We start from the raw sequence: 12,778 nt of genomic DNA on the forward strand, positions 1-12,778 counted from the left end.
AAACATGTTTGGGACCTAAGGGGGAACCTATGGGGACCTAAGGGGAACCAATGGGTACCTAAGGGGACCTAAGGGGGAATGACTCACTTGTGGAGCCGCCATCAAGTGGACACTCAAGGAACTGCATTTTTTTGCACGTCCACTTTGACTTCATGTCTTTAACACTGGAGGTTGTTGCTTAATACGACATATCAGGAGAGCGAAACTTGTAACGTCTGAGATGTTAAATGTAGAAAAAGTCTTGGGATCTCTAAGCTCCGCCTCCAGCGTTGGGTGGAGTTTGTCTTCCTGCTGTGAGCTGATGTTCTTCATCTTTGTCTTCCAGACTTCCTGTGGGACACTCTGATCAGTCATGGACGTGTCCGACCCCCAGACACTGGGCTTCATGGTCTTTGGAGGCTTCATGATCATCTCGGCGGTGGGCATCGCCCTGGTCTCCACGCTCTCCATGAAGGAGACGTCCTACGAGGAGGCGCTCGCCAAGCAGCGACGCCAACCCTTCAGAAACCAGAACACGAGAGCAGACAAGAAGAAGAAGGACAAGAACCAGGAGAAGAAGAACAAAGGGAAGAAGAAGGAGGAGCAACCTGAAGTGAAGCTCCCTGAACCCGGTGGTGACGTCAGCGAGGAGCCTGAGGTGGTCTCCTGTACTGAACCAGAGTCTGACACAGAGCCTGCTGCTGAGCCTGAGGCTGCACCTGAACCTGAACCAGAACCAACACCTGAACCTGAACCCACTGAGGCAACCACCCCCACCATTACAGAGTCTCCTCCAGCCCCCTCCCCGAAGGCGAAGAAGAAGAAGAAGTCTGTGAAGGCGGAGCCAGCCGCTGTTGTGGAAACTGTTGCTAAGGAGGTTCTAGTGATGGCGATGGCGCCCGTGGTGGAAGTTTCTCCGGTAAATGTCGCAGAGGTCACCAAAGAACCGCCTGCTGCCAAACCCGAAGAACCCAAAGAGAACAAAGAGGCGTCGAGCAAGAAGAAGAAGAACAAGAACAAATCTGAGCCAGGTGAGCAAACACAGACGTACCTGTCCAAAAAGACCAAGAGTTTTCTCTTTGATCTCTAGGTCTGAACCGGATCGGCGGATATGATGCCAGGATTTTAAATTTTGATATGAGTCTGCTAAAGATCAAACGATATTGATGCCTGTTTGAAACCATGGCAACAAAAATAGAAGTCTGAGACACTCGATATTGTGTAGTTTATTATAAATACCAATGTTGCATTGCAATGTTTGTATTTATATGTCCGACATTAGCAACGTTGGTATGCATATGTCTGACATTGGCAAAGTTGGTATTCATGCGTCCAACATTGGCGATTCTAGAGCCTGTTGGGGCCCTTGGCAAAAATCAATTGGGGGGCCCTCCAATCAACATTCAGCAGGACAACGAGAATGAGCTCTGTCAGGTGGTGTCCACTAAAGGAGGTTTCCTACCCTCACTGCAAAATTTGCACATTTTCGGCCACTGCTTTGGGTCCCCTACTGGTCTGGGGCCCCAAGCAGTTTCCTGCCTTGCCTGTTAACAAGCAGCGCCTCTGGACATTGGCAACGTTGGTATTGGACTACACACACGTGCAGTCAGACGCTGACATCCCAACGTTGCTGATGTATTTGCATTTTTGTGGGATTTGTGGATTTCTTCCTCTCCTACACACCTGTCTTATGAAAAAGTTTTGGTACTTTTTGAAACCATGGAACAATCATGGTTTTATTGTCCTGATTTTTCTTTTAGTGACAGACTCTGCAGACTGCTCCGTGCCATCCAGCGAGCTGCTGTCCGCCGTGTCCAAAGGGACGCTCAGTGAGGACGAGATGAACAAACTCATGGAGGTCCTAAACCAGAAGGCCGGCGTACGCCAAGAATCCTGGCAGCTGGTACGTCAACACAGTCACAGCAACGGCTAACGTAAACAGCTAGTGGTGAAACTAAATACTTATCGTTATTGTCCTGAACCATCAGCGTTTCACAGCATATGTACACAAACATTAAACAACAGTTAGCATATTCAACAGTTAAACAAAGCTAATACAGGCCAAAGGCAAGTTTATTTATAGATCACCAATCACACAAGAGAAACTCAAAGTGCTTTACACTAGATATAGTAAAGTATTAAGAAGCCCAACAACCACTGAATTTCACACCTGTAAAGGGCTGAATGCAAACAAGAGTCCTCGAAACACACCAGGGTGTTACAAAGAACCTATGAGTGACTTATATTTTACAGGCCTTGAACTCCTGGGACCGTGAAACCAAATATTTTATAGGCTCTTGAAGTCCTAGAGCCTTAAACCCTTTTATGTTATGGGCCTAAAATCCTTGTATTTTACAGGGTTTTGAACCCTAGGGTCTTTAAAACGTGTATTTCCCTGGGCCTTCGACCCCTGGGGGCTTCGGCCAAACCAGCAGCTAATATTTGCAGCGAACTTTCAGTCAAACAAAGAATGCTAGCGACCAGGAGCTAATTCAAACTAAAGCAGTTACATTTACAAAAACAGAACGCCCTTTAGCTGCTCGTAGACTCGCCACCTAAACGCCACCTATCTCTGTGACTCTCAGGCCTGTCAGAAAGGAGACCCTCTGTCCACTCTGAAGAAACAGCTGGAGGAGAAAGAAAAGCTGCTGACCGCTGGGCAGGAGGATGCCGCCACCGCCAAGACCCGCCTCCGAGAGCTCAGCAAGGTGAGCCATGCAGCATTAAACATGTTGACTTCTTTTTAATACCACAGGTTTTATATCAATATCTCTGATATTTTAATGATCCATTGACAAACGTAGCCAATGTTTCTGTACCACTTAGACTCACAAATCCCAACGTCACGAGTAAAGTTGAAATCCTGGTATTGTCCTGATCATATTCCTTTTGTGCTGCTGGTTTGTGATCAGAATACTGCCATTAAAGGAGCGATACATTCAGTTCTTTACATTTCCCTTTCTGTGCTTCCTCTTACAGCAACTTGGTGCAGAGAAATCCAAGATGGCGTCTTTGGAGGCGCGTCTGAAGGCGGAGCTTAGTGCTCAGGTTCTAGAGGTCGACGCTCTGAGGACCAGGATGGAGACCACTGACCAGGAACACCTGAAACATACCGAGCAGCTCAGCCAGAAGGTGACGTTTTACTCACTTTCATTCTTTCTTTGGTGTTTAACGAGGAGTTCACTGTTCTGAAACTGTCATCATGTTAAGCTAACGGTCTGATGAATTTGAACAGATCGGGAGTCTGCAGGAACAACTGGAGAACGGTCCCAACGCTCAGCTGGCCCGACTGCAGCAGGAGAACTCCATCCTCCGAGACGCCCTGAACCAGGCAACCAGCCAGGCCGAGAGCAGGTAACATATCTGGTCAGGTAACAGACCTGGTCAGGTAACACGTCTGGTCAGGTAACACGTCTGGTCAGGTAACACAGCTGGTCAGGTAACACACCTGGTCAGGTAACACACCTGGTCAGGTAACACGTCTGGTCAGGTAACACGTCTGGTCAGGTAACACATCTGGTCAGGTAACACATCTGGTCAGGTAACACACCTGGTCAGGTAACACATCTGGTCAGGTAAAACACCTGGTCAGGTAACACACCTGGTCAGGTAACACATCTGGTCAGGTAAAACACAAGGTAAGCTCCTTTACAGGACTAACTCGGTAGTCCTGTAAAGGAGTACTTTCGGATGTCATCAACACTGAGGATCACTTGGGGAAACATTGAAACCATCCAATATGGCGTAAAGGCTTAACAATCTGCACACCACACTATATGAAACATGGACGTAGTCTCAGTGAGGTCATCATTGGTTTCTGAAGAGACGTGTTGAAACCCAATGATGGCGGTCGCCATGTTGGAAATGCTTCCTCTACCTTACTTTAGATCAATGTAGAAACAGACAGAGAGGCCACGTCCCTAATCATACAGTTTTTAACTTTAATCAAAACAGATGAGTTATATAAAAATCAACAGAGAAATTATCTGTAAAGACCCTGATTTTTGTCCCAGACTGTGAACATGTATTTCTACTGTAACGGTTGACATTTTAACATAATGAGACTTTAGTAGAGAGCCTCAAGTGGACACTTGAGGAACTGCAGATATTTGCACTTCGTCATTGCCGCTTGATCCAACTGTTATCTGATTTCATCTTCCCACAGGCAGAATGCAGAGCTCGCCCGTCTCAGACAGGACTGTGTCCGCCTGGGCCGCGAGCTGACCGAGCGCTCCAATACCCAGCGAGCTGATGAGGAGCTCAGGAAGAACCTGGAGGCCAAGATGGCCGCCGCCGAGCAGGAACTGTCCAAAGTTCAGGTAAGAAGAAAACAGAACTGTGGACTCAAAATGTCCTTTATTAGGACAGAAACTCAGCGGCTGAATTTGTAGTTTCTGACTTATTTCAACAAGTGACTTCTACCTACCAAGTACTTTCAGCCAATCAGTGGTGGATGTTCTGTAAACAGGAAGTGACCTGAGTTTTCTTCTTCTCTTTGCAGATGGTCCATGTAGACGCTGAGCGCGCTCTGCAGCAACAACTGGAGGAAGTTTGTTCACAGCTGAAAGTTTCACAGCAGGAAGCTGCTGCTGTTAGCGGTCAGTGTTTCTGTTAGCATTTAGCAACATCCGACTTAGGTGTCATGGTACCAGAAAATTAAACCTCAATATGATTCTACTTAAAATCAAACGATATCGATAAGCATTTAATACCATGGCAACAAAAAGAAAGATGTCCTGGGTAATATTCATTTGAATGATCAATGCAGGCTAACTCCTGCACACGTTCTAAGTTTCACTACAACATGTTTTCTGGCAACGTTGGGATTTGTGCGTCGGACTGAGCAAACACACAAATCCCATCGTTCCCAATGTTCGTGTGCAATCCTGACAGTGTGACGAACTTTGCCTTCAATTTTAAAATCATTATTTTCTGTAATTTACGCACAGACACGTTGGCAGTGTTTGGCAAACTCTCCTGCACTCTGTCTAAATCGCAGAGACAACGCTGAGGCTTGTCGGTTCAATTGTAGAGACACATCAGCATCGTTTGGGATCCATGCCTCAGACATTGACAACAGAGCATTGGTGTATTGGACTTTTGGAACAAACGTATTGTGCCGTCTGACTTTTGATACGTGCACAGATCTTCAACGTTGCCAAAGTTTTTGTGCAACTCAAACAGCTTGTCTGCAGTGATTGATTCCTCTCCTACACTCCTGTCTTTCCATTTTCTCTCCTACTTTTTGAAGCTATTGATCATTAAATAACAGATACTGCATCGTTTTTGAAACACGTGGTATTTATGAGTATCATGGTATTGAACAGACCTCTGGCTTCAGTTGAGCTGATTCTAAAGCCAAACCCTTCATGATTGAAGCTAACACAAAGCTCTTCTGAGCAGGAGGCAAATTCATGATATTGATGTTTTTCTCTCCACTGCTGTTTCCCCTTCAGAGCTGCAGGGGGCGCTGGCGTACAAAGAGACTGAACTGCAGGAGCTCAAGGTCCAGCTGGAGAACCAGGCTGCAGTCCAGGTAACTACCTGACTCACCTTCATCGTGTGATTAATGTCCTGATTTACCTGAGTGGGAAGTGAGTGGAGTTAGTCAGAGCTGAAGTGTTTCCCACACACAGACTGGAGACTACATCTACGACCATCTTCACCGATAGTTATTCTGATACTATACTACTACTAACGACCCGCTTCCTATGCCCACATTTAGCATGCAGCTCAGAGGATGACACCTGAAGTTTTTGAAAAGACCTGAGCCGTTTAGAATTACTATAGAAATACAGCGCTCCATTCCTTCGTTTGAGCACAGTTGCGTTAACATCTTCCGCACTTAACACTGATCAGATGAACCGGACTTTGGGGTCAGGCGTACTTGGATCCAGGCCTGATCATACATTCTGATGTAGCCTAAAAAACATCAACATATCCCATCAGCTGGTGGGTTTGACTGGGCCTGATTTTAGGGGGTGATGCGGCACCCTCTGCACCTTCTGCACCCTCTGCACCCTCAGCACCCTCAGCACCCTCTGCACCCTCAACACCCTCAACACCCTCAACACCTTCAGCAACCTCGGCACCCTCTGCACCCTCAGCTCCCTTAACACCCTCTGCACCCCCAGAACTCTCTGCACCTTCAGCACCCTTAGCACCCTCAGCACCCCCAGAACCCTCTGCACCTTCAGCACCCTCTGCACCCCCAGAACCCTCTGCACCTTCAGCACCCCAAGAACCCTCTGCACCTTCAGCACCCTCTGCACCCCCAGAACCCTCTGCACCTTCAGCACCCTCAGCACCCTCAGCACCTTCTGCACCCTCAGCACCCTTAGCACCCTCAGCACCCTCAGCACCTTCTGCACCCTCTGCACCCTCAGCACCCCAGAACCCTCTGCACCTTCAGCACCCTCTGCATCCCCAGAACCCTCTGCACCTTCAGCACCCTCTGCACCCTCAGCAGCCTCTGCACCCTCTGCACCTTATGCACCCTCTGCGTCCTCAGCACCCTCAGCACCTTCAGCACCCCTAGAACCCTCTGCACTCTCACTACCCTTAGTATCCTCTGCACCCCAGAACCCTCAGCACCCTCTGCACCCTTAGCACCGCTACGTCTCCAAAGAGCTCCTTTCTAACAGTTGCTATGGTAACTAGAAGAAGATGATAAACATGAACCTCCGCGTGTTAGCATGTAGCCGCTGCATGCTAACAGAGTGTAACTTGAGACTTTGAGGCGTTGATGTCATCGACTTGTTTGGTTTCTGCAGGTGGACGAGTCGTCTGAAGTGGAGACGCTGAAGCTCAGGTACTTTTCTGATTTATTCAAACATCAACGAGTTCAGATGTTGTCGAGGAGTCGGGAACATAAACGTGACTTCCTGTGTGACTTCCTGTCAGTGTGCAGCTCAAAGACGAAAAGATGGTCACCCTGGAGGCGGAGCTTACTCAGCTGAGGGAGGAGCTACAGCTGCTGTCATCATCGCAGTCAGAGAGGTCAGAAAGACACAAAGAAGCAGAATCTGACGATGGTTCATAAAGTTTAAAAAACACGTGGATGTGATTGTTTGGTGTCTTTGTTTCTTCAGAGTGACGGAGGACGAAGCTGCAGATCAGACGCAGAGAGAGGTACGTTTGACCTGTTCAGACTCACACACAGAGGGGTCCACATGAGAGCTTTAAGGATTCCACAGAACTGTTATGTCCCTTAAACCAGTATCCGAGTCCTCCATCAGGTTTTGAGGATTTGAGGTGCTGTGAGGTGGGCCCCTCGGTCCTTATCAGTAGGACCGAGGGGCCCACCTCAGCACTTTGTCGCCACGGTAACCAAACCAGCCATGCGTCGAGGCCGACAGTACCGACCCTCCCACATGACCTCTAATGAACCCACAACCAAACTGAGACTGATCTTGGTGCCGACATCGAGATTTAAATTAACATATTGGCTGATGACATCACATCCTGTTGTTTCTTCTTCTCCTCTGCAGGGATCAGGAAGTGAGACGGAGTCTGATCAGACGTTTGAAAAGTAAAAACTACAACACACAACATTCATGTTAGGATAACTTCTATTCTTCAATTTAGAAAATATATTATGATTAATGTTTGACCCTGTGTGTGTGTGTGTGTGTGTGTGTGTGTGTGTGTGTGTGTGTGTGTGTGTGTGTGTGTGTGTGTGTGTGTGTGTGTGCGCGTGCGTGCGTGTACAGTCTAGAGGAAGAATCTCAGATGCTTCGACTGGAGGAGGAGCTGCAGCAGGCTCGGAACCACGGCAACGTGAGTCCACACCTACCTCACCATTTTAATTGAACATTTGGAGTCCTGGGTCGGTGTCAAGAGCACTTAGCTGGTTCTATTCCTATCTTTTAGACAGAACCTTTGAGGTCACCATAGGTAACCACTCATCCTCCACCTCTTTTAGGTTTGAGTTTTTTACCTGTGGTGTACCGCAAGGTTCGATTTTAGGCCCACTCTTATTTTCTATTTATATGCTCCCACTCGGTAAAATTATCCAGCGCCATAACCTTTCTTTTCATTGTTATGCAGACGACACACAGATAAACCTTCCGCTGAGACCTGGTGACGAAGTAAGCCTAGCTGCTGTTTGTAACTGTCTCGAGGATATAAAATGTTGGATGGCATTTTTTTACAAACCAAAGTCAGAAATCATACTCTTTAATTATCCACACCAAAACATCAGCCAGATTGAAAGTTCCCTCGGTCCTCTCTCTGCTAACATCACACCCATTGCAAGAAATTTAGGAGTAATTTTTGATTCAGACCTCACCTTCAACCAACACATCAAGAAATTCATCCAGTTTCCAGTCCGGTTTCATCCACATCAGATCCATTTCAAAAATTAAATAAATTCTCTCACCTGCTGACCTGGAAAAATAATCTTTTCCCGTCTGGACTATTGCAACTCCCTTCTCTCTGGTATAACTCATAGTTCACTTTCCCACCTCCAACTGGTCCAGAATGCAGCAGCTAGGCTTCTTACTGGTTTTATCAGACAACATCACATCACTCCTGTCCTTGCTTCCCTCCACTGGCTACCTGTCACTTTCAGAATTGATTTTAAGATCGTACTGATCACTTTTGAAGCTCGTCTTGGCCTTGCCCCCGAGTTACATTTGTGAAATTTTAACCCCCTATCAACCTTCTCGTGACCTCAAATCCTCAGGCAGTGCCCTTCTGGTTGTTCCAAAGTCGAGGCTCAAAACGAAAGGAGACCGAGCCTTTGCGATCAGAGCCCCTCGACTTTGGAACAACCTGCCTGAGGAGATAAGGCGGGCAGAGTCAGTGGCATCTTTTAAATCACTTCTTAAAACTCACTTTTATAAACTTGCTTTTATGTGATTTCTCCTTTAAAGATCTATCCCTTCCTTTTATTCACTTTATTGCTTTTAACCTTTTTATCTTTCTCTTCTTTAAATGTTTTAGCCTTTAAATGTATCCCTTCCTGTATTCATTTTACTGCTCTTAGTCTTTTTTAAATTCCTACTCCTTTAATCATTTAACTCTTCAGCTCTCTGTTGCTTTATTCATTCAACCAATCTCCTGTTTATCTCTAATTTTTATCTTCATTCTGTCTTTACAGCCTCTGATGTGATGTCGTCCAACTCTCCCTCAATTTTAATTTAGTTTTCTCCTGATTGATTTTAAACTAACTTTCCTTCACTGTACTGAACTGCCTCTCCACACCTGCCTGTTGAATCTTATTCCTGTTATTTACATTTTTACAATTTTACCCTCTCTGTTGATCTCTGTTCTGTCGTCGTGTTGCTGTATTTGCTTTGTCTGTCACAGCACTTTGTAAACATTTGTTTTTAAGGTGCTATATAAATAAAGTTATTATTATTATTATTACATAAAGTTATAGATCCGTGGATAATAGAGCGTGACACATCGGTGTGTTTACGTGATCCATGTCTCAGTTTTTAGTACCAACACTTTCTGCAGCAGACGGACATCCCAAAGTTTAGTCCAACTCTGACTGTCTTTCTTCTCGTCCTCTTCAGGAGCTGGAGGAGAAGATGGCGGCCTCAGCGACGGCGTTTTCAGAGGCCGAGCGTCTACGGGAGCAGAGGGAGGCGGAGTTTAAAGCAGAGCTGGTCAGTGACTCGAACAGAAAATAACATTAATCATCGGTGACTGCTCAGTCTGTAAAAAAGGATTTGTTGATGTGTGTTTTCAGGCTGAGGCTGAGTCCAGGTTTACGGCCCTGCGTTTGGACTTCCAGGCGTCACTGCAGGCTCTGTTTCCTGGTGTCTCCATGGAGACGGAGCAGGTGAGTCAGCAGTTTCCTGACTGTACAGTAACATGGTGTTCTCTCTCCTTATCGATATTAAATCAATCTTATTCTTGATGAAGATGTGTTACGCTGCTCTCAGGCGCTCATTTACGTCTTATTGTTATTATTATGATAAAGATTTTTATTAAGCTCATATTGCTGAGCCTGGCGGTCAGTACCCGGGGCCGAGCCTGGCGGTCAGTACCCAGGGCCGAGCCTGGCGGTCAGGACCCGGGGCCGAGCCTGACGGTTGAGTCGTGTGCTAACAGTCTGTTTGTTGTTTGCTTTCTGCAGAATAATTGGCTGGAACTTTTCACACAGAACATTCAGGAGAGTCAAAGTGGAGCGGAGAGGTCTCACTCTGAGGTAAAAACAGGAGACCTTTTCTCCTCACACAAACAGACGGCGAGCAGAGAAGACTTTTAAAACGCCTTTCTGAGTTCTCAAAGACGATTCAAAACAACAAAACAATTTAAACTTCTGAGCCGTGTGACGGAGCAGTGTTGTTGTTGGTGAGTCATCGTCTTGTTTATGTGATGCTTTGTTGTTGTTGTTGTTTAGCTGCAGTCGAGGATGGACGAGGCGGAGAGGAAAGAGGCGGAGCTTGATCAGAAGACGATGCTGCTGCAGGAGACGGTAACAACTTGAACACGATCTGTCTCATGACTTTTCCATCGTTCTCTTCTTCAACGCATCATCATCGTCTTTTTGTTTGTGTTCAGGAGGCGGAGCTTCACGCCCTGCAGCGCCGCTCAGAAGAAGAGAGCGCGTGGAGGAACAAAGTGTCCGAGCTGGAGCTGCAGAATCAGCTGCTGCAGGAGGATGTTCAGACGAAGAGGACGGAGACGGAGGACACGCAGCAGGTCTCACACTCTTACTGTGTGTTAATGCTCTGTGTGTTCACAAACAGTGTGTTAATAAAGTGTGTGTGTGTCAGCTGAAGGAGCAGCTGATGCTGTTGGAGGCTCAGCTGGAGAAACAGCTGGTGGAGGCGAGCGTCACTCAGAGCTGCAGCGAGGAGCTCGCTCAGGTCAGACACACCTCTCTCTCTCCTGATGTTTTCTGTTTCTTTCATGAATCATGAACATTTCACTTATTGTGTGTGTGTGTGTGTGTGTGTGTGTGTGTGTGTGTTAGATGCAGTCTCAGGTGCAGCAGATGTGTGTGCGTCTGCAGGTGGAGGAGCAGCAGCGTCAGCAGCTGTTCACAGAGCTGGAAAAGGTCAGAGGTCACACATTGAACCCCTGTGTCACCTCCTGAGGTCAGAGGTCACAGGAAGTCACACCTTGCTTTTTTTTTTTATTTCCACCAGGCTCGACAGGAAGTGAAGGAGCTGCAGGAGGAGGCGGGTCAGAAATCAGCTGCTCCACCTGAGGTCTGCACCGCCATCTTGTTTTTTGATTTATGTTTCTGTTTACGTTTTGAGGAGCTTTAAAGTTTCTATTTCTGTTTGAATCTCGTGTGTTTTTCTCTGCAGGTGGAGGAGAAGGAGGAGGTGAAGGAGGAAGTGAAGGAGGTGAAGGAGGAAGTGGTGAAGGAGGAGACACCTGTGTGAAACCATTCCCTTCCTGCCCGTGTCGTTACCGTGGTGACAACTTCTAAATGATTCTGACTTTGATACCTGTTTGTTACCACGGCAACAAAAATAGAAGTCGTACACATCCGATGTCGGATCGGCTCTCGTAACCTTGGACGACCTTCACGTGGTCACATTTCACAAACGATGACGAGGAACCAAAGAAGAAAGTGTTTTTTTTTTGGTTTTTTTACAGTATTATAATTATTGTCTGTCACTTCAGGATGAATAAACTGTAAAGTCTCACTCAGCTGTTTGTGTTGAATGTTCTGTCGAGAGTGAGATGATAAAGGTATCTTACTATCTGATCATTAAGGAAACATGTTGAAGTGCTGGCTTCTCTGACAACAATGCAGCAGCCAGTATGTCCTCCTTCTAACTTTAGATTCTGCTCCTGAATGCTCTGGATTTGTTTGGACCAGAGAAGGTAGGAGGTTTTAAGACCCCACCCAACACATGGATGAGTTAATACTGATGGACTCTTTACTCAGCAGCCTCTACCATCAGTGTGTGAATGTGTCGGTGTGACCTGCAGTGTGAAAGACTAGAACAGAAATATAAAAGCTCAAGTCTGTTTACCATCTACCTAACTTTAGATTCTGCTCCTGAATGCTCTGGATTTGTTTGGACCAGAGAAGGTAGGTGCTTTAAGACACCCCCCCACACGGCCGTTTTGGACGCCCCTCGATTTTCCAGATATGAGAGCAGTTATCAGGTCAACAGGTGTTGCAGCGATGGAAGCGGGCAAGAGAAGTGGTTCAGATAGAAGTGATTGTACCCGACCTAAAAAGCCTCTGCATGTTTCTAATAAGCTCCACGAGCAGAAACGTGCTCAAACTAGGATCAATATTGGAGATGCTTTTGAAAAATGGAGAGAGGTTAGAACACAGAAAGGTTTACAGACCCATGCAGAGCTGGATAAACACTGAAGCTTCAGAGTCCACCACATGGTGACCTGTGTGAGCATCCACTCTAGAGAGGGGGGGGGGGGAGAGAGACAGCTCTCTACAATGATAAGAATTTAGAATGCAGTTCCCATTTTAAACACTAGGGGTCAGATTTACATACTGCTCCTTTAAACTCGTTTTTACTAACATTTGAGTCATTCGTGGACAAAAATGTCCACTTCCAAAGACATCCATAAAAATGTTAAATATTTCTTTTTTTTTCAAAACTATTTCTTTCAATCAACTTCAGTCCTGATCAAAAATATAAAATATTTAATTATTTTCAGGATTTTAACCCTTTAGATGCCAGTTTGATGACATGTTAACTCTAACCCTAACCCTCATATATAATATAGAAAATATCATTTGTTTTATGTTTTCTAAAAACCTGTGAAATAATTTTATAAAACTTGCATCTAAAGAGTTAAAATACTAAAAATAATTGAATATTTGATAGTTTTGATTAAAAATTGAGTGATA

The 12,778-nt window shown here is 46.0% G+C and overlaps 1 protein-coding gene across 1 annotated transcript in view; it reads left to right on the top strand.

The window, feature by feature from the left end:
• Window positions 1-11,597, top strand: part of LOC132993686 (ribosome-binding protein 1-like) — an 18,124-nt gene extending 6,527 nt beyond the window's left edge. The window contains exons 2-23 of the mRNA XM_061063658.1: window positions 326-1,010; window positions 1,740-1,882; window positions 2,565-2,687; window positions 2,959-3,111; window positions 3,215-3,333; window positions 4,145-4,298; window positions 4,481-4,577; window positions 5,436-5,515; window positions 6,753-6,790; window positions 6,883-6,978; window positions 7,071-7,110; window positions 7,470-7,510; window positions 7,692-7,758; window positions 9,504-9,596; window positions 9,680-9,772; window positions 10,070-10,141; window positions 10,337-10,411; window positions 10,498-10,638; window positions 10,713-10,805; window positions 10,913-10,996; window positions 11,088-11,150; window positions 11,253-11,597. Coding sequence (XP_060919641.1) covers window positions 353-1,010; window positions 1,740-1,882; window positions 2,565-2,687; window positions 2,959-3,111; window positions 3,215-3,333; window positions 4,145-4,298; window positions 4,481-4,577; window positions 5,436-5,515; window positions 6,753-6,790; window positions 6,883-6,978; window positions 7,071-7,110; window positions 7,470-7,510; window positions 7,692-7,758; window positions 9,504-9,596; window positions 9,680-9,772; window positions 10,070-10,141; window positions 10,337-10,411; window positions 10,498-10,638; window positions 10,713-10,805; window positions 10,913-10,996; window positions 11,088-11,150; window positions 11,253-11,330 — 2,601 coding nt within the window. The 5' untranslated portion in view covers window positions 326-352 and the 3' untranslated portion in view covers window positions 11,331-11,597. The remainder of the gene's footprint in view (window positions 1-325; window positions 1,011-1,739; window positions 1,883-2,564; window positions 2,688-2,958; window positions 3,112-3,214; window positions 3,334-4,144; window positions 4,299-4,480; window positions 4,578-5,435; window positions 5,516-6,752; window positions 6,791-6,882; window positions 6,979-7,070; window positions 7,111-7,469; window positions 7,511-7,691; window positions 7,759-9,503; window positions 9,597-9,679; window positions 9,773-10,069; window positions 10,142-10,336; window positions 10,412-10,497; window positions 10,639-10,712; window positions 10,806-10,912; window positions 10,997-11,087; window positions 11,151-11,252) is intronic.
• The last annotated feature ends 1,181 nt before the right edge of the window (window positions 11,598-12,778 follow it).

Source organism: Labrus mixtus, chromosome 2 (genome assembly GCF_963584025.1).
Source record: "Labrus mixtus chromosome 2, fLabMix1.1, whole genome shotgun sequence".
Lineage (NCBI taxonomy): Eukaryota > Metazoa > Chordata > Actinopteri > Labriformes > Labridae > Labrus > Labrus mixtus.